At 46.6% G+C, this 21,642-nt stretch overlaps 1 protein-coding gene and 1 long non-coding RNA gene across 4 annotated transcripts in view; one reads left to right on the forward strand and one right to left on the reverse strand.

Moving 5' to 3' along the window:
- Positions 1 to 369: 369 nt before the first annotated feature.
- Positions 370 to 3,617, reverse strand: LOC133762341 (uncharacterized). Its single transcript, XR_009866268.1, has 3 exons — positions 3,558 to 3,617; positions 1,425 to 1,517; positions 370 to 554 (listed from the first exon to the last, which is right to left on the reverse strand). It is a non-coding gene; the product is annotated as an uncharacterized LOC133762341 (long non-coding RNA).
- Positions 3,618 to 12,594: 8,977 nt separating this feature from the next.
- Positions 12,595 to 21,642, forward strand: part of CDADC1 (cytidine and dCMP deaminase domain containing 1) — a 52,453-nt gene continuing 43,405 nt past the window's right edge. Inside the window, exons 1-2 of one of the 3 annotated variants that reach the window (XM_062194211.1) lie at positions 12,595 to 12,805; positions 13,515 to 13,609. In XM_062194211.1, coding sequence (XP_062050195.1) covers positions 12,724 to 12,805; positions 13,515 to 13,609 — 177 coding nt within the window. In that variant the 5' untranslated portion in view covers positions 12,595 to 12,723. Of the gene's footprint in view, positions 12,806 to 13,514; positions 13,610 to 21,642 lie in introns of those variants that run through there. The other 2 variants (XM_062194210.1, XM_062194212.1) reach the window with 2 other exon arrangements.

Genomic DNA, 21,642 nt, shown 5'->3' on the forward strand with positions numbered 1-21,642 from the left:
GGTGGGAAGGCGGGATACTGGGTCCTGTTTTCTCCAGGGGGCATTTCCACCTCTGACAAGTGGAACACGTTCAAGGTGCTGTTGCGCAATGCCTGCTAGGATCCAAGAGCCGCCTGTGCCAGATTCCCAAGGAGATGCACAAAGTGTTGGAGTGTTTAAAAACGTTTGAACATGCCCTGTTCTGACCCTTCTTACACATGTCATAACATTTGCCATGGACAGAAGCGTTTTGTCCAGAAGGGTTGATGGTTGGGCAGGACCTGTGTTTTAAACATGGTTTTCCTAAACATGGAAGTAATATGATTGTGTCATTGTGAGCCCACTTTTTTTTTTAAGATTTTATTTATTTATTTAATAGGTAGAGTTACAGACAGTGAGAGGGAGAGACAGAGAGAAAGGTCTTCCTTCCATTGGTTCACTCCCCAGATGGCCCCAATGACAGGAACTGGGACAATCTGAAGCCAGGAGCCAGGTGCTTCTTCCCAGTCTCCCATGAGAGTGCAGGGGCTCAAGCACTTGGGCCATCTTCTTCTTTCCAAGGCCATAGCAGAGAGCTGGATTGGAAGAGGGGCAGCCAGGACTAGAGCCGGTACCCATATGGGATGCCGGCACCACAGGCAGAGGATTAACCTACTGCTCCATGGCTCAGGGCCCATGAGCCCACTTTCTAAAGATTCCCAAGTCAAAATGTTACAGAGCCCTGGTCAACTCTGAGCAGCCTTCAAAATCAGCATTCCCTGTCCCGAGAGCACAGAAACAGCCGTGACCACTGGGTGAGCAGCAGAGGAGGCAACACAGGCCATCTTCAGACAGCACGCACTTTTTTTTTTTTAATCCTTTTTTTTTTTTTTTTTGACAGGCAGAGTGGATAGTGAGAGAGAGAGACAGAGAGAAAGGTCTTCCTTTGCCGTTGGTTCACCCTCCAATGGCCGCTGCGGCCGGCGCATCGTGCTGATCCAAAGCCAGGAGCCAGGCGCTTCTCCTGGTCTCCCATGCGGGTGCAGGGCCCAAGGACCTGGGCCATCCTCCACTGCCTTCCCGGGCCATAGCAGAGAGCTGGCCTGGGAGAGGGGCAACCGGGATAGAATCTGGCACCCCAACCGGGACTAGAACCCGGTGTGCCGGCGCCGCAAGGCGGAGGATTAGCCTGTTAAGCCACGGCGCCGGGCAGCACGCACTTTTTAAACATTAGCAGCCACCTGTGTGATAAGGACACACACACACACACACACACACCCCTGAAAAAAGGCAGGCAGACCAGGAGAACTGAGTGAGGGCGATGCTGTGTGTGAAGCTTTGAGGCATTTTCCAGGTTGCATGGCTGGTGGCTGGCTCCACCAGCAGAGACATGCTCCTCAGGGCCTGCAGCGTGTTTTATGCCACCTTGCATCTGTTCCCCAGGGAACAACGTGCACTGAACTCACCTGGCTGTGAGAAGAGCTGGGGGTCTTCACCCCGAAGCACAGATGGAGAGAGGGGGACTGGTTAAGCAGATGATGGAGACCTTTGTTCCAAACCTCAAATAAAAGCACAGAAGAGTGACATGGCGCACGTGAGGAGCCAAAGCTGAATGGTGCCCAGGAAGGGCGGGTGAATAGGAGGAGAGGTGGGAGGTGAGGACCTGATGTCATCTACAACTGTAGCCTGCAGTACAGACAGAGCAGGGTGGCAGAGGCTGGCACTGGGAGACCTGTGGGGGTCCGACATTTACATCAGGATTCAGCTTGGCATGACCCCAGCCATCTTGAATATAACCGCGTTTTGCCCTTTAGGTAACCCTAACCATCATCCCCAAACCATATGACATAAGCCCTTCCTGAAGATCATTTCCTAGACTCGCCTTGCCAGGCTGGCCCTGTGCTGTCCCTAAGCTAATGCCTGGAATGTTAATGCTTCTTGGGAAAGTCCAGGTGCACTTAGGCTAGCCACAGCCCACCTCTTCTACAAATCTCTTTCCTCCTGTCTCGTGGCACGGGGATCCATGAGGCTCACAACCACCCCAGACCACACTTCTGTTCTTCAGGCCCCCTCCCACCACGAGTACATGACACTCTAGGTAATCTTAGCTTTGCTTGCCCTCTTCAGTCTCATGCACTTTCTGCCTTTAACACTGGGCTTTCATTTCCAGGCTTTTCCTGAAACAAGTTACCATCCCCAGGGCCTGGGATACTTGTAGGGTGGAGCAGTGACGCTGGTTACCGTTAGCAGCGTTGGCAGTGGCTAATACCAGTGCCCTTTCCTTGTCCTTGGGACCTTGATTTCTTCCCACCTCATTCTCTTGCACCTGTTCCACCGGACAGGCCCCTCGTGGAAAGTTTTACATCTTCCTTCCATCTGCATCAGCTGTGCATGTGTCAACTCATTCTAACCATTTCTGCCACTTGTGATGATGGGGTATGGAACAATGTGGTCGGTTTGTTTTTTTTCCTTTTATAAGATGTATTTATTTATTTGAAAGGCAGAGTACAGAGAGAGGGAGGGAGGGAGGGAGAGACAGACAGAGAATGATCTTCTGTGTGCTGATTCACTCCTTAAATAGCTGCAACAGCCTGGGCGGGGCCAGGTCCAGGCTGTAGCCAGGAGCCAGAAACTCTGAGTCTCTCATGTGGGTGCAGGGGCCCAAGCACTTGGGCCATCTTCACTGCTTTTCCTAGTCATATTAGCAGGGAGCTAATGGAGTAGCCCAGTCTGGAACCCATGCTCATATGGGATGCTGGCATTGCAGGTAGTGTCTTAACCCGCTGTGCCTCAGTGCCAGCACTCTAAGGATTTTTCTTAAGCAAACACATGCCGTCCTTAAAATGTTCCCTGTGAGAGTAACACCTGTTCGTGACTGGAACAGAGCTGAACCTGATCTTCCTTTGTTCTTGTCTTACTTCCATCATCAGTGGTTCACTACTATGTCCTTAGATCCAATAGCAGTGCCCTTCCTGTGGGCTTTTTTTTTTTTTTTGGAAGATTTATTTATTTGCACTTTACAGTTACAGAGAGGGAGAGAGAAGTGGGGGGGGGGGGAGAGAAAGAGAGAATCTTCCATCGGCAGGTTTACTCCCCACAATGGCCAGGGCTTGGCCAGGCTGAAGTGAGGAGCCAGGAGCTTCTTCCCGGTCTCCCAAGTGGGTGCAGGGGCCCAAACACTTGGGCCATCTCCTGCTGCTCTCCCAGGTGCATTAGCAGGGAGCTGGATTGGAGGTGGAGCAGCTGGCACTCAAACTGGAGTCCATATGGAATGCTGGTGCTGTAGGCAGCGGCTTTACCCACTCCGCCACAGTGCTAGTACTGGCCCAGCCCTTGGGCTTTTTCACTCCCTACTCTTAATTGTCTAGGTCAGTGGTTCCCAAACCTCAACCTGCAGCAGAGTCCCCAGAAGCATGCATTAAGTCACAGATTGCTGGTTTCAGCCCAGAGCTGTGGATTTTGCCACTCTGAGGTGGGACACAAGCTTTTGCTTTTTTTTTTTTTTTTAAGATTTATTCATTTATTTGAAAGTCAGAGTCACACAGAGAAGAGAGGCAGAGCAAGAGAGAGAGAGGTCTTCCATCCGATGGCTTACTCACCAAATGGCCACAACAGCCGGGGCTGCGCCGATCCGAAGCCAGGGGCCAGGAGCCTCCTCCCGGTCTCCCACATGGGTGCAGGGCCCAAGGACTTGGGCCATCCTCCACTGCCTTCCCAGGCCACAGCAGAGAGCTGGACAGGAAGTGGAGCAGCCAGGTCTCGAACTGGTGCCCACATGGGATGCCGCCCTGGCTTCTAGCCAGGGCGTCAACCCACTGCACCACAACACTGCCAAGTTTTGGCTTTTCCAACAAGTTCTGAGTGATAATGATTCTGATGGTCTGAGAACCCCCAGGACAGATCCACGCTACAGAAGACGTGGTACTGACCAGTGCCAGCTGCATCACAGGAGAACTTGTTAACACGCACATTCTCAGGCCGCACCCCAAGCCTACTGAATTGGAATGGGCATCTTAGCAAGATGCCCAGATGATTCTCAGGTGCATCAACTTGAGCAGCATTGATGCCCAAATGAGGTTGTTACAGCTGCCCAGGTGATTCCCACGTCAGTCTAGACTGTGAGCATCACTGCAGGAGCTCCTATCTTACCTGATTCCTTCCACTCTCACCTCCCTCCCCCACCCTGCCCTCTCTTCATTTACTCAGGATACAGGAAAAAGAGCAAAAATGCTAAGGTTAGATTTGGACATTGGGTACATATTAAAGTTAAAGACGGGCTGTTCTCCAGGTCCCAGGAAAAGGACTGCCTCCAACCTTGACTCTGATAAGCCCCAACAACAGCTCACTTGACCCTCGAAGTCACCTCGGGTCTCACTGTCAACACTGTTGTGACTGATTTCCTAAAACTCAGAAGTTGATTGGATACCACCAAAAAACGGCAGTCAAAACTCCAACATTTTAAGCCTAGGAAATTAGGTGAATATTGGTGCTGTTTGAAATACGTGGGCTTCACTTTTTTTTATTATTATTATTTTTGACAGGCAGAATGGACAGTGAGAGAGAGAGACAGAGAGAAAGGTCTTCCTTTTGCCGTTGGTTCACCCTCCAATGGCCGCCGCGGTAGCGCGCTGCGGCCGGCGCACCGCGCTGATCCGATGGCAGGAGCCAGGTGCTTCTCCTGGTCTCCCATGGGGTGCAGAGCCCAAACACTTGGGCCATCCTCCACTGCACTCCCTGGCCACAGCAGAGAGCTGGCCTGGAAGAGGGGCAACCGGGACAGAATTGGTGCCCCGACCGGGACTAGAACCCGGTGTGCCGGCGCCGCAAGGTGGAGGATTAGCCTAGTGAGCCGCGGCGCCGGCCCGAGGGCTTCACTTTGATGACTTTTTTCCCAAAGAAACCACCCAGCTGGAAATGTTTTGTTGCATTTTCTACAGATTCCTGAAAATGGGTTTCAATAGTCAAATAATATTAAGAAATGCTAAAGTACTATGAAAACCCTTTTTTACCATGATACATAAAAATCTGTTACCTAATTCAGTTAAAAAACACAGAAAAATCTTAATGGAAAAGATTATCATGTCACATCAGCATATGAACCCATCACTTAGGACAGTTAAATACATCATGAAACAAAGAGATAGGTCATCCTACTGTCTTTTAAGAAGAGGCCCACTGTGGCTTAATGGGTAAATCTGCCTCCTGCAGTGCCAGCTTCCCATATGGATGCCAGTTCGAGTCCAGGCTGCTCCACTTCTAATCCGTCTCCCTGTTAATGAGCTTGGGAAAGCAGTGGAGAATGGCCCAAGTGTTTGGGCCCCTGCAGCTACATGGGAGACCCAGAAGAAGCTCCTGGCTACAGCCTGGCCCAGCCCTGGCTGTTGCAGGCCATATTCGAGGAGTGAACCAGCGGATAGAAGATCTCTCTCTCTCCGTGTTTTTATCTCTCTCCCACTATCTCTGTAACTCTGCCTTTCAAATAAATAAATAAACCTTTTTAAAAGATTCTTTTTATCGAAAATCTCTCTTAACATTCCATAACCTACAATACATTCTCATGCTTATGGCTTCCTCCACAACTTTCTTTCCTAAAATAATCATCAACACCTCCAAATTAAGGGGGAAAATATCTTTTAAAAGTTCATATGGAATTTTACCTGTTACTTTAAAGCAGTTTTGAATTTTGAAAACATTAAAATATATTTTTAATCCAGGTAGGAAACAGATAAATGATTTTTACACAATTATACTTCACCAAAGGGTTGAAAGCCCTAGGAGTCTAGGGAAAATGTTTAACCTGGAAGACAAGACACTTAAGCATAAGACCAACAACACTTTAAAAAATATTTATGTGTTTTAACAAAGGTTTGAATAGCAGAGTTACAGAGAGGCAGAGAGAAAGAAGTCTTCCATCTGCTGGTTTACTCTCCGAACGGCTGCAACAGCCAGAGCTGATCCTATCCAAAGCCAGGAGCGTCTTCCGGTACAGGGGCCCAAGCACTTGGGTCATCTTCTTTTGCTTTCCCAGGCCACAGCAGAGAGCTGGATCACAAGTGGAGCAGCTGGGACTTGAACTGGTGCCCATATGGGATGCCGGCGCTGCAAGCAGAGGATTAGCCCACTACGCCACAGTACCAGCCCCCACATAAATATTTTTTAAAAAGCACATTATGGGCCGGCGCCGTGGCTCAACAGGCTAATCCTCCACCTTGCGGCGCCGGCACACCGGGTTCTAGTCCCGGTCGGGGCACCGATCCTGTCCCGGTTGCCCTTCTTCCAGGCCAGCTCTCTGCTGTGGCCAGGGAGTGCAGTGGAGGATGGCCCAAGTGTTTGGGCTCTGCACCCCAGGGGAGACCAGGAGAAGCACCTGGCTCCTGCCATCGGAACAGCGTGGTGCGCCGGCCGCAGCGCGCTACCGCGGCGGCCATTGGAGGGTGAACCAACGGCAAAAGGAAGACCTTTCTCTCTGTCTCTCTCTCACTGTCCACTCTGCCTGTCAAAAATAAAAAAAAATAAAAATTAAAAAATTTAAAAAAAGCACATTATGGGTGGCAAAATATTTAAACCAATCATGATTGCAATAATTCAACAACCTATAACACGTTGGGATAGCAGGGTGTCACAGACCTTTATACTGTTGTACCTGTGCAAACAGAGGAGCACCACGCGTTGATAAAATGTGCTGGTCCTTTATTGCCAGAGGTGGAGGGCACGCTCATGTCCTAAAATACTCTCAACCCTGAAGCTCAAAGCAACAGGATGTATAAAGGCAAAAATCACAAGGCGGGGAGTGGGAATACACGGTTACTAGGGTCAAGCTGACCTAAGGCCTATGGGAAACTAATATCAATTATAATCTTGACAATAAACAAATTACAATCTTAATATTAATTCAGGTGCAGCCTATCTGTTTTAAGCTTGAGTGATCATGCTAGGGAGTTTCTGGGTTCTGCCAAGTGGGATGCAGTGTACTGTTAGATCATAGTTTCAGACCAGAGTCTCTTGGTAGAGAGGGAGAGGGAGAGAGGGTGGGGAGGGGGAGGAAGAGGGAGAGGGGGAGAAAGAGGGGATGGGGAGGAGGAAGAGGAGGGAGAGGGGGTAGGGAGAGGGAGGAGAAAGGAGAGGGAAGGAAGAGGGGGTGGGGGAGGGGGAGGAATCTTCCACATGCTGGTTCACTCTCCAAATGACCAGCAGTGGGCTAGTCTGAAGCCAGGAGCCAGGAACCACATCTGGATCTCCCACATGGGTGCAGGGAACCAAGCACTTGGGCCGTCTGCCATTGCCTGCTTCCCAGGCACATTAGCAGGGAGCTGGATCAAAGTGGAGCAGCCAGGACACAAATTGGTGCCCATATAGGATGCTGGTGGCAACTTCACCGGCTGAGCCAAAACACCAGTCCTTGCTGCTAGTCTTGTCCTCACTTGTACCCCTGCCCAAGAGCCAGCCCCTCCTGTAGTGGCTTGCATCCAGGCTCCCTAAGTTAGGGAAGCACCATTCACAAACACACCCAACATTTGCAACATACATACAGTGCATGACTATATTGATGGTGTTTAAATCATAAAACTGAAGAAAAAAGTGTCTGACTCAGAAGTGCTCCAGCACATTTGCTTTCTTTTTAAAAATAAAGAGATCTTCATTTTCCGGTTACTCCTCAAATGACTACAACAGCCAGGGCTGGGATGGGCCGGGCTAAAGCCAAGAGCCTAGATCTCCATCTGTGTCTCTCATGAGGGTGCAGGGACCCAAACACCTGGGCCATCTTCCACTGCTTTCCCAGGCCATTAGCAGGGAGCTGGATCAGAAGAAGAGCAGCTGGGACCTGAACCGGCACTCATATGGGATGCTGGTGTCACAGGTGAAGGCTTTCCCCACTGTACACAATGCCTGCCCCCAGAAGTGGCATCTTAACCACAGATTCTGCTTTTCTAACAAGCTCCCTCAGTGATGCTGCTGTTGGTGGCCCAAGAGCCTGACATTTCGTCACCTGTGAAATGGTGATAACACTCTGTATCTCAGGATTGTAGTAAATAATGTATATTTATATTCCGTTCCCACCCTTCTCAAGCTATTTCTATTTGAGCAAGTTACAAGTGGAGCTAACAGTAATCCCTGCATCTTAAGGTTGCAGGAAGCTGGCCAGCGCCACAGCTCACTAGGCTAATCCTCCGCCTGCGGTGCCGGCACCCTGGGTTCTAGTCCTGGTCGGGGCGTCGGATCCTGTCCTGGTTGCTCCTCTTCCTGTCCAGCTCTCTGCTGTGGCCCAGGAGTGCAGTGGAGGATGGCCCAAGTGTTTGGGCCCTGCACCCGCATGGGAGACCAGGAGAAGCACCTGGCTCCTGGCTTCAGATCAGCCCAGTGTGCCAGGCGCAGCACACCGGCAGCAGCGGCCATTTGGGGGTGAACCAACAGAAAAAGGAAGACCTTTCTCTCTGTTTCTCACTGTCCACTCTGCCTGTCAAAAAAAAAAAAGGTTGCAGGAAGAAGTAAATGAGAAATGAGATACTATATGTACAATACTTAGACTAGAGCCTGGAACATAGGAAATGGCCTCGCTAATTCAAATATGGTTATTGTGACTGTATCACTGTTGTTATATAAGTGTGTGACACATATGTGATTTTTCCATCAGCGCTCATGCTCTCTCTGTTCTCACCCTTGTCCCTCCTAGTGCCTTCTGTTGATTGCTAACAAACCTAATTAGAGAACCTCTCTAGGAATGCTGATTCAAAAAACATCTGAAGCCAGTGGTCCAACTTGGCAGCCCAGAGGGCACCACACTATCAGGGACATTGACCGTGTTGCCCAGGTGCATCTGCCCACCTGCTATCGGGAAGCCCATGGCGGTGAGCCTGTGAGAGCACAGGAAAGTGGGCTCCCCAGTCCTTCCCCCCTTATGAGAACACAGACGTTGCCGGGGCTCCCTGGACATTCTTACTCTGCAGCACATTAATCTACGTGGCACTGAGTTTACTTTTCTGAGGATACTGTTTAGGACAATAAACGGAATGCCTGAGAAGTCATTTCTCTGTGACAGTACTGCCCTCCACAACAAAGTGAATGTTCTGTGAAGGGCGTCTGGATTTTGTTTCAGGCTTCTCTGCTTCCTCGGGGCTTCAGTGCTGCCAGGAATTGCCTTCTGAGAATTGTTTAGGAAACCTTAATTTCCAAAGTCTGGGTGTTGGGTTTATGGTCACATTTGTGTCTGAAAATGACTGAATAAGGGCCAAGTCTGTCCTCCAGGATGCACTGGCCACCATACCTACCAGTAGCCACCTGATGTCTAGGGGTGCAAAAGACACAGCGGTTGTAGATTGCCTTCTCACATGAGAGGACAATTGAGTGCCAGGAGTTGAGTCTCTAACAGTGTCAACAGAGCCAGCCATAGAAACGAGGGTGTGGTGGAATGATAAGGCCATGCCAAGATGGCCGGCAAGCGAGCCTCAGTTACTCAGGAATGGCTTTGGAACCCACCTGGCAATGGAGCCTGCCTGGCAACAGGCTGTGATTGGTTAGGGCATAAACCACCCCTTGACCGGATTGGCTGCCTCAGCTATATAAGCTGCTGTACCAACTGAAATAAAAGAGTCTGTGGGCTGCTTGCCTCTGGTCCACTTTCACCTGATTCCCAGAGTCTGTGTGGTGACTCTGTGCCTCTTGCCCCCACCGTGCTCCTCCTCTCAGAATAAATCCACAGCCACGCAAGGGTACTTCAAAAAGTCCATGGAAAATAAAATTAAAATGTTTATTTTGGTGTAAAAATTTTTTGAGATGCATAGTTTTTTTTCACAATACACATTTCCCATATTTGCATGTATTTCTAGGTTTTCCACCAAAATAAACCTATCTTTTGGTGCCATTATTCACTGACTTTTTGAAGTACCATCACAGGATGTCTTTAAGATGAGCTCCACTGTGACAATGTATAGTCAACTACATATCACTTTAACTAAAATACCTGAGAGGAAGTCTTGGAAAAGGGAAACATTTCTCTCTCTCTACTCTGTATACATCCAAACAACATGAAATCATTGTGTCAAAGAGACACCTCCTTCAGCATGTTTATTGCAGCATTGCTCATCATAGCCAACATATAGATCAAGCAAGGTGTCTCTCATCACACGAATAGATAAAATATGGTGTATATATACATATATAAATATACACACAATGGAATATTATGCAGCCATAAAAAATTAAATCCTATCCTTTTCAGCAAAATAGGGAGACTCAGACGACATCATGTTAAGTGAAATAAGCCAGACACAGAAAGAAAAATTCCACATGTTCTCCCTTGAATGCAGATGTTAAAAAAAAAAAAAACCAGCACGAACACAGAATAGGGATGATTAGAGGCTAGGAGGCTTAGGAAGAGACGGAGGGAGTTTGAGAACCTAATCAGAGTTAGACTAAAAGAATAAATTCCTAGTGTTACATACCATAGTGTGGTGACTATAGTCGACAGTAACCTACTACATAATTTACGAACAAGTAGAAGAAAAGATCTTTAAGTCTCCAATCATAAAGTAATGTCAAAGAAGGGTACATAATGGGGCCGGTGCTGTGGCATAGCGGGTAAAGCCGCCTCCTTCAGTGCTGGCATCCCATATGGGTGCTGGTTCAAGTCCCAGCTGCTTCACTTCCCATCCAGCTCTCTGCTGTGGCCTGGGAAAGATGGCCCAAGTCCTTGAGCCCCAGCACCCATGTGGGAGACCTAGAGGAAGTTCCTGGCTTCGGATCAGCACAGTTCCAGCCATTGCAGTCAATTGGGGAGTGAACCAGTGATGGAAGATCTCTCGTTCTCTCTCTGTGTAACTCTGACTTTCAAATAAGTAAAGGTACATGTTGTTGGCCGGCGCTGTAGCTCAATAGGCTAATCTTCCACCTGCGGCACCAGCACACAGGGTTCTAGTCCTGGTCGGGGCGCCAGATTCTGTCCTGGTTGCCCCTCTTCCAGGCCAGCACTCTGCTATGGCCCAGGAGTGCAGAGGAGGATGGCCCAAGTCCTTGGGCCCTGCACTCGCATGGGAGACCAGGAAAAGAACCTGGCTCCTGCCTTCGGATCAGCGAGATGCGCCGGCCGCAGCGGCCATTGGAGGGTGAACCAACGGTAAAGGAAGACCTTTCTTTCCGTTTCTCTCTCACTGTCCACTCTGCCTGTCCAAAAAGAAAAAAAGAAAAAAAAAGAAGGTACATGTTGATTACCCTGATTTGATCAGTACATACTGTATATATGTATTGAAATGTAACACTGTAGCCCGTAAGTATATACAATTATTGCTAACAGAAAATTTTTAAAAATAAAAAATATTGTGTCCTACAAGACATCTTAAAGAAAGTGAAAAGGCAAGTTACAAATGATGAGTAGATATTTATCATATATCCAATGAAGAAACAATACCCACAATACATAAATAATGTTTACCAAACAGTAAGAAATAAGAAACAACCAAGTAGAAAAATTGTTAACAGGCCATGGAGAGGAAACATACATAGCCAATCAACACACAAGAAGTACAACCTAAGTAGAAATCAGAGAACATAAAACTCTAAGATCCAACTTTACACCAACCAAACTGAGAAGTATTGAAAGTCTGACCCAAGCATTAACAATTAATATTAATAATTATTAATTACATTAATAACAATAATTGTTAATGATTAATATTAACAATTGATGGGAATAATCCTGCTGGAAAATATTTCAGCATTATCTAGTAAATGTGACAATGATGATGTAAGAATGCCATTGTAAATATAGTCCTTAAAACAACTTTTGCATATGGACACAAGGAGACCAATACATAGAGCATTAATTTGCAAGCAAGAAGCTGTAGATGACCCATGTAGACTCAAGTAAGGGGTGGCATATGTCCTTGCTGAAATACTATGCAGCGTGAATATTACTGAACCACAACCGTATCACCAACACTGCAATCCTCTCAACTTACCTACTTTCATAAGGTTCAGCTTTCGCTTTCATTGTCTGAGAGCTGGTTTTGGGCGTTGCTCTTTGGGAGCATTCTACATTTTGATAACAGAGATGGTGATGGAAACAGTTCTGAGTCACGGGGGAAGAGGGGCAGCTTCGTTTTAAATCAACCCGCCACTTCAGTACAATGCTCAACGTCAGCCTGTTCAGGTTTTCCAGGGGCCACTTGCTAACTCCGTCCTCCTCTCCCTTTTCCCAACTATAGTTCCACTTCTTAATACCTTATGTTGTTGATAATAGGCAGAATAGCCCTACGGCGTCCCTTGGCATTTGTAAATTCCCTAGGACCAGCCACTCTCCGACGACCGACACATCCTGGACCGCCCAGCTCCCACCAGCCTCACTGCCCTGGTTCTCTGAAACCTTGATCAGGACAGAAACAATCTGCATTTCAACTCTCCTTCGCTCTCTGACCCAAATTCTCAACTCTATACAGCCATCTTCCCAACAGTCTGAACAACTGAGACCCCAACCCGAATGACCTTCTTTTGGCAAAGCCAAAAAAAAAAAAAAAACCCCAAACAACCAAATATAGGCTTCCTACAGCTACTCGGACAGCGGGGAAGAGCAGCATCACCCCGCCAGGTCCGTGCCTCGCTCTGACGTCACCCAAGGCGCCCGGAGGGGCGGTCGAGTTTGAGACGTCATCTGGCTGCGCCCGCGTTGGCAGTTGCTCTACAGTTGCTGGGAAGAAGCCAGCAGGGTGGTTCGCAGGACAGGATCATGCCTGACAGGGAGAGGTTTCCTGGGAAGCAGAAGCCACTAGGCTTGGGATGAAAGAAGCAGCGCAGATGCAACATCTGGAGAGCGCGGGGCCCGGGCGGTCTGTCAGCACCCAGACTGGCAGCATGACCGGTGAGTACCCAGGACGGAGAGCCCGGGACCCTGCTGCCACCTCTCCTGTGCCTCTCCCGCCGGCGAGCCCCGCGTCCCCTGCCCGCCCCTCTTCTCCAGCCTGGCGGCTCATGGATCTCCGGTTGCCGCGTCCTCGCCGCTGTCACCCGCACCTCTCGACTCGGCCGTGCTGGCTTTTGAAGTCGCGCTCTCTGGCCCCGTTTCCTATTCCTCGCAAGACCTAGAGCCGGGATCTCGGGTTTTGAAGAGCCTGAGAAATCCTCAAACCGTGCTTTCCCCTCGATTTCCACGTCAGTCATGCTTGGCGCGTTTCCGTATTTCGGCCGCTTTACCCTGAGAGGTCGCTCCATTTTTGTGCCGTATTCTAACCCTTGCCCTTGTAGCAATACTTAATCAGAAAGCTGGCCCGCGACGACGGCAGAGGCGAGGACTTTTACAACTTCCTTTGGATTGTTCCCTTAGCTCCAACGTGTATCAGTCGCTGAAGTTTTCCTACCGGGTGAGGGTGGGAGAAAGCAAGCCCAACTTTGGAAAGTGCCGCGAGAGGTTGCTACAAGCTTCCTGCTATATACGCTCTGATTCTCTTGATCCCACTGATCCTTTTCCTCCTGCTAAAGGGGCTGAACTACGGCTGCAGCACCCGCGTAGTGTTGAGCTGAATTTCTATTTTCATCACTAATAAAACCGTAATGTGTCTGCTCTCTCGTAGGTCAGATACCGAGGCTTTCCAAAGTCAACCTTTTCACGCTGCTCAGTCTTTGGATGGAGCTCTTCCCAGCAGAAGCCCAAAGGCAGAAATCTCAGGTAGCATTCGTTTCCCCTTCGAAAAGCAGTGGTCTAAATTTTGATTTTATTGCTTCCGTTGCTGTCACATTTAAAACCCAAGTCAGCGAGCATTGAGATTTGAGAAATGCCTTTATGATTCATTTAGAAAGATTTATTTATTTATTTGAAAGGCAGAGTTACAGAGAGAGAGGGAGAGAGAGACCAAGATCTTCCATCTGCTGGTTCACTTCTCAGATGGACATAACGCCAGGCTGGGCCAGGCCGAAGCCAGGAGCCAGGAGCTTCTTCTAGGTCTCCCGTGTGGGTGGCAGAGGCCCAGAAACGTAGGCCATCTTCCGCTGCTTTTCCCAGGCCTTTAGCAAGGAGCTGGAGGGGAAGTGGAGCAGCCAGGACTTGAACCAGCGCCCACATGAGAAGCTGGTGTTGCACGCCACGGCCTAACCCACTGTGCACAGTGCCAGCCCCTATGGTTTATTTTGATACTTGAATCTCATAGCTGTCATAGTTTGTCTTTCCAACCTAAAAATGGAATAGTTACTGTCTCACACTGTGCCATGTTTATCAGGTGTTAATGGCATTTATATGTTAGTTTGACGAATAAGACTATTGTCTACACTACACAGTTTATCCCTCAAATATATATGGTTGGTGTTTTATCTAGGTAGTTTTCCCCTCTCCTACTGACTGTAACTTGCTTGAAGATAGAGAATAGAGACTATGTTAGCTATTACTTGATATATACTTTAGGATCAGCAATTATAATAAGTAACTGATTTCTTTTTTCATGTAAACAGTCTCTTTTGGGGATCTTATAAGAGATGACCAAAACAGGTTAGCAATGTATAGTAAGCATAATCATAAAAGTCAACATATTGGGAATAAGCGATCCTGTATCTCTTTTGTTTCCTGTCCTGGGGCAACAAGGTTCTGGGTTCTCATCATTTTCATCCATACTTGTGGTGGCATGGTGCTAGGTTCTCACCATTTTGGTTGAGTAATTTTGGAAGTTTAGAGTGTTAATTTTTATAGGGGGCTAAGGTCACAGTAACAGAAAATAGTTTTAGGTTAAGCATTTAAGATCTTTTTTAAGCCAGGCAAAAAGTGGGAGGGAAATTACCCATTGCTCCTCACCATTTTAGCATCACTGTTAGTATTTTGATACTTCCAATCTTATGTTAAGTATAACTTTTTTTTCTGTTATAAAATTATGATTGTATTCTGCAGATGTTTGGGATTCATGATTTCTACTTTGCCAGTAGTTCAGCTAAAAAGTTGCTCTGGATTTTTCACAGAAAGATTATAAATCCTTAAATTTCCGTAATACTTTTAGGAGGCCATTCATGACCACGCTATTTTTATTTTTTATGTTGGATGCCTCCTTTGCAGAGGCTGAAGTTGTGTGCTTGGCACCAGCGATACAAAGAAGCAAAGATCTGGTCTTTTCTTTTTTCAAAGATTTTATTTATTTATTTGAGAGAGAGAGAGTTACAGACAGTGAGAGGGAGAGACAGAGAGAAAGAACTTCCTTCCATTGGTTCACTCCCCAATAGACTGCAACGGCCGGAGCTGTGCTGATCCGAAGCCAGGAGCCAGGTGCTTCTTCCCGGTCTCCCATGTGGGTTCAGGGGCCCAAGGACCTGGGTCATCCTCCACTGCCCTCCCAGGCCACAGCAGAGAGCTGGATGAGAAAAGGAGCAGCCAGGACTAGAAGCGGCGCCCATATGGGATGCCGGCGCTGCAGGTGGAGGATTAACCTACTGTGCCGTGGTGCCGGCCCATGGTCTTTATTTTCTAATTGGAAAAAAAGCTACACATTTAAACAATTAAGATAGAATTAGATGGTAGCCCCAAGAACAGAGAGTGTAAGCAGAGATGCTGCCAAGATTAAGGGCCAAGCTCTATAAGGAGATGTGAAGGAAAGATACATGGGGAGAAAATATTTGTACTGAAATGTGAAGGATCAGGGGATATTTGCCCAAGCCATGGGACTCCATATAGAAAAGCTTAGAGGAATGAGAGAAATTTTGAACCTCATCTGAGGGTGAACTTGGGATGGAGGAAACTGGAAATAATTCAGAGAGGTAGACAGGAATCATTTCTTTCTTTTCTCTCTCCCCTCCCTTCCTTCCTTCCTTCCTTCCTTCCTTCCTTCCTTCCTTCCTCATAGTTAGAAGGAAAGACAGAGAAAGAAAGATCTTCCATCCTCTAGTTTACTCTCCAATTAGCCTCCACAGCTGGAGCTGGGGCAATCCAAAGCCAGGAGCTTCTTCCAGGTCTCCCACGAGGGTGCAGGGGCCCAAGGACTTGGGCCATCTTCTACTGCTTTCCCAGGCCATAGCAGAGAGCCGGATGGTAAGTGGAGCAGCGCAGACACAAACTAGTGCCCATTTGGGATGCCAGCATCGCAAGTAGTAGCTTTACCTGCTATACCACAGTGCTGGCTACACAGGAATCATTTAATTAAAAAAACAGCTTATGCCTTGCAAAGGAGTTTCGTTTTTATCTTGTCAGTATCAGCACTGTATTAAGGAATTTTTATAAGAAGTAGTAGAATCTACTATTCATGATATTTCTTGGAGCAGTTTTCTTCTCCAATTATTCTGTTAAATATTTTATAAATAGTAAAATCTATTAAACATGTTATACATTCTTATTCTATATTTCTCATTGTCTCTCTATCCCCATCCTGGCTCCAAGTTTGTTTTATTAATGGCTTTGAGAAAGCTCTTCATTTTCATCATGAAGTTTTAAAGTTCATTTATTGTTTCTACTTGGTAATAGCTTAGTATTCTTTTACAAAAGTGGAAGATTTCCAAGGTGTTGGAAGGTTTTTTTTTTTTTGCATATAAAATTTGGCTTAGTCAAATTAGAAGCAGGTACTTAGAAACTACATGGACTAGCATTGTGACACAGTTGGTCAGACTGCTGCCTTCTATGCTAGCATCCCATATGAGCGCTAGTTTGTGTCCTGGCTGTTCTACTTCTGATCCAGCTCCCTGCTAATACACTGGGAAAGCAGCAGAAGATGGCCCAGGTGTTTGGGTCCCTGCTACCCACTTTCTGGCTCCTAGCTTTGGTCTGGCCCAGCCCTGGCTGTTATAGTCATTTGGGGACTGAACCAGTGGATGGAAGATCTCTGTTGTCTCTCCCTCACTGTCACTCTCCCTTCAAACAAATAAAATTTTTAAAAGAAATTTAAGACTTTAAAAAGTACATTTTTTTAAAGCTGGACTTGTTAGAGATTGAATACTAATCTGAAGAACTTTTTTATTAAGATTTTATATTTATTTGAAAGGCAGAGTTACAGGGAGAGAGAGGGAGAGATTTTCCATCTGTTGTTTCACCCCACAAATGGCTACAACCTCCAGGCCTGGGTCAGGCCAAAGCCAGCAGTCAGGAGCTTCTTCTGGGTCTCCAGGGTGAGTGGAAGGGCCCAAGGACTTGAGCCAACCTCTGCTGCTTTCCCAGGAGCATAAACAGGGAGCTGAATCAGAAGTGGAACCGCCAGGACATGAACCAGCACCCATATGGGATGCTGGCGTTGTAGATGGTGGCTTAACCCGCTACAACACAGCTCTGGCCCCTCTTCATTTTTTAAAATATTCAGATTGATCTCATTTTAATTGTTTATACACATAAACACACACACCCCAAAAAGTATATTATATGCTGGAATTAAGTACTTTTTTGACAGGCACAAGTTATATTTAGTCTGTAAATAATTACAAATGTAACTTTTTAGTAGAAAGTCATTGGCCAACTAATTACTGACATTTGTTCACAAAAAACATATGCCCTACTGTTTATTTATACTTTATTAAGAAATCAGGAAAAATAGCTCATTAGGCTTTCAGTTAGCTCTTTGATTAAAATAGTGCTAAGTAAATTTCAGCATTATGAAACCACATTAGTACAAGATTTTATACAGCTTTGTGTCTTGTTTAACAAATGATCAGGTTTATAACTCCTTGTTTTCCCTTGAGTCAGTGACTCTTTTCTTGATATCTTGTTCCTTTAACTTTGCCATTATTCATTTGTTTACTTAATTTATTTTTTAAAGATTTATTTTGTTTAAAATTCTAGAGTTACATAGAGAGAGGGATAGACAGAGAGAGGGAGATCTTCTCTTTGCTGGTTCACTCCCCAAGTGGCCACAACAGCCAGCACTGTGCCAGACTGAAGCAAGAAGCCAGGAGCTTCATCCATGTCTCTTATGTGGGCCATCTTCAGCTGCCTTCCCAGGCTATTAGCAGAGAGCCAGATTGGAAGTGGAGCAGCCAAGACTTGAACCAGTGCACATGTAGGATGCTGGCATTGCAGGTGGCTCTTTACCCACTACACTACAACATTGGCTCCTATCTTTGCCATTTTTATTATTATTTATATAAACAAATTTGTTTTACATTCCCAAGAAAAATTTGTAATACATTTAGAATATGATTATTTTTAGATTATCAACTGCTTAAATATTGAATGTCAATAAAGCAGATCTGTTTTTATAGTTTATTAAAAATAAGTCTTTTGTTTTAAATATTTTACTTGTAATCTGTTTAAGAGACAGAGTGTTGATCTGCTGGTTCCCTTCCCTGTATCTGCAGTGGCCTGCCAGGGCCTGGCTGAGATTGAATCCAGGAGCCAGAAACACAATCCAGATCTCTCCCACATGGGTGGGTGGAAGGAATCCAGTTACTGAGCCATCACCACTGCTCTCAGGGTCTGCATTGGCGGAAAACTGGAATCAGGAACTGGAGCCGGGAGTGGAATCCAGGCACTCTGATATAGGACACAAGCATCTTAAACTGCTACTGTTTATTTAAAATCTTATTTAGAAATCTGACACATATCCATTTCTATTTAAGACTTTTAAATGGAAAGTAAAAACAGACATAGAAATGAGTACAAAGGATATGGAAACAAAGAAAATCCACGTTTTAGGAATGCCAGCTGACCAGGAAATATTTTTGACTTGGACATATGAAAGGTTGTCATGTTTATACCTAATCTTAAAGCTTATTCTGATATTGTTCACTATATTAGTGTTTTCTCAGTTTTGTTCCCACACCCATGTCTGGTTGGATTGTAGTTGTCAAACCATGGTTTGGGGTAGACCTCCATGTCTTGTCTGTACTTGCAGGCTTAAGGACTCAGTGGCACCTAGGCAGAGGGTACCTTAATATTACATTAGCAGCGATCTTATGAGTTAAATAGGTTTCATATGTTAGTGTTGGAGCTTGACTATCATTTTAAACATTGTTTCTATAAGGAAATGTGTTTTAAATTAAAAAATGTTTATGAGGCCGGCGCCGTGGCTTAACAGGCTAATCCTCCACCTTGTGGCGCCAGCACACCGGGTTCTAGTCCCGGTCGGGGCGCCGGATTCTATCCCGGTTGCCCCTCTTCCAGGCCAGCTCTCTGCTATGGCCCGGGAAGCCAGTGGAGGATGGCCCAGTCCTTGGGCCCTGCACCCGCATGAGAGACCAGGAGAAGCACCTGGCTCCTGCCATCAGATCAGCACAATGCGCCGGCCGCAGCGGCCATTGGAGGGTGAACCAACGGCAAAAAGGAAGACCTTTCTCTCTGTCTCTCTCTCTCACTATCCACTCTGCCTGTCCAAAAAAAAAAAAAAAAAAGTTTATGAAATATTTAGAACATAATTATTTGTAGGTTTGTAACCGAAAGCTTGGTCCCTATCCCTAGTGCTGAATCAAAATAAGAAATGCAGGCCGGCGCTGTGGCTCAACAGGCTAATCCTCTGCCTTGCGGTGCCGGCACCCCGGGTTCTAGTCCTGGTCAGGGCGCCGGATTCTGTCCCGGTTGCCCCTCTTCCAGGTCAGCTCTCTGCTATGGCCTGGGAGTGCGGTGGAGGATGGCCCAAGTGCTTGGGCCCTGCATCTAATGGGAGACCAGGAGAAGCACCTGGCTCCTGCCATCGGATCAGCGCAGTGCGCCAGCCGCAGCGTGCCGGCCGTGACAGCCGTTGGAGGGTGAACCAATGGCAAAGGAAGACCTTTCTCTCTGTCTCTCTCTCTCTCTCTCTCTCTCTCACTGTCCACTCTGCCTGTCAAAAAAAAAAAAAAAAAGAAAGAAAGAAAGAAAGAAATGCAAAGTTTGAGGATAAAGGAAAGAGAAAGTTTAATGTATTGATAGATTAGGACAGTAGCAGACCTTGGGGTCTCAAGAACTACTGTCCTGCTTAGTGAAGATGATCTGGGGCTTTTAAGAAGTGCAAAAGTGAGGTTAGGGAGCCAGCGCTGTGGCGTTCCAGTAAAGCTGCTGCCTGCAGTGTCAGCATATCATATGGGTGCTGATTCAAGATCCGCCTGCTTCACTTCCAATCCCCCTCTCTGCTGTGGCCCGGGTAAGCAGTAGAAGAGGGCCCAAGTGCTTGGGCCTCTGCACCTATCTGGAGACACAGGAGAAGCCCCTGGCAGTTTTGAGCAATGCAAAAACATAGAGTGTGGCCAAAACTAAGAAGAAATAAAGAGGAAAAAGGTAGATTAATTAGAATTGAGAAGATAAGGAACTATGTGGCAAAGGTATCGCACATGAGTTGTGGTAGGCAGCACAATGGCTTCCCAGTCCCTGAAGCCAGTGACTATGTCACAAAGCAAGGGGAAATTAAAGTGATGGATGGAATTAAGGCTGCTAATTATCTGTTTTAAGATGGGGAGACTGTCCTGGATTATCTGGTGAGCCCCCAGTTATCACAAGGGTCATGATAAGTGGAAAAAGGAGGCCGGTGCCGCGGCTCAATAGGCTAATCCTCCACCTGTGGTGCCAGCACACCGGGTTCTAGTCCCTGTTGGGGCGCTGGATTCTGTCCCGGTTGCCCCTCTTTCAGGCCAGCTCTCTGCTATGGCCCGGGATGCAGTGGAGGATGGCCCAAGTGCTCGGGCCCTGCACCCGCATGGGAGACCAGGAGAAGCACCTGGCTCCTGGCTTCGGATCAGCCTGGTGCGCTGGCTGCAGCGCGCTGGCCGCAGCAGCCATTGGGGGGTGAACCAACGGGAAAAGGAAAACCTTTCTCTCTGTCTCTTATTTATTTATTTTTAAATTGTCTTATTTAAAAAAAATAAGTGTAAAAAGGAGGCAGAGAATCAGAGAGATGCATAATGAAAAAGAAAATCATGTTTGTGCAAAAAACATTATGAAAGTGTAGTACAATATGCTCTTTCATTTTGCATCCTTCCTCCATTCCAATATGGATTTTGCTTCCTTACAATAGCAGTGCCATCAGAATAAATGAAATCATTAGTTCTGCTTCATTGACGTTAGATATACAAGTAGCTGACAACCTGTAATTGTACCAAATACAGCTTTCTTTTCATATTCTGATTAACAGAAGCAAACTCCTGAGCCGGTGACTAACTAAAATGTCTGTTCTAACAAATAAACAATGCTTGCTTTGTGAATTCCAGAAACTGACCTTGAGAAAGCCACCTGCACTTGGAAAGTTATCTGGCCCTCCTCATAGAAGAAGTTTGAATTTATTTTACCAGAATGCAAAGGGTATGAATAACTAAGGGCACCCTAAGCATGGCTCTAGGCTGAGTGGGCTACATCCTGACTAATGAAACACTGGAATTTCTTAGCACAATACTGTGCCTCTTTCACATCTCAGCCAAATAACATTTTATAGCTACTTAATTCTACAAAACATTCTGCTATCTCCTTCTCACAATAAAGCCAAGCCATCAAGCAACTTCACAAGGAACTGCACTATGTCTTGAGATATCTTGTTATCAGATCCAAAACTGGCTTCAGTACCTGACTCAGCAGCCCAGCCTCCATTTTTTTTTTAAGATTTATTTATTTGTTTTTCTAGATCTTAGAAATTTAACTGAAAATTTAACTGAAAAGTGATCTCTGCTAAATATAAGAGTGGGAATAAGAGAGGGAGGAGATGTACAATTTGGGACATGCTCAAGCTGACTTGCCCCAAATGGGAGAGTTAGAAACGTGCCAGAGGATTCCAATTCAATCCCATCAAGGTGGCATGTACCAATGCCATCTCACTAGTCCAAGCTCACTAGTCCAAGTGATCAATTTCA

Source organism: Lepus europaeus, chromosome 6 (assembly GCF_033115175.1).
Source record: "Lepus europaeus isolate LE1 chromosome 6, mLepTim1.pri, whole genome shotgun sequence".
In the NCBI taxonomy this organism is placed as follows: Eukaryota; Metazoa; Chordata; class Mammalia; order Lagomorpha; family Leporidae; genus Lepus; species Lepus europaeus.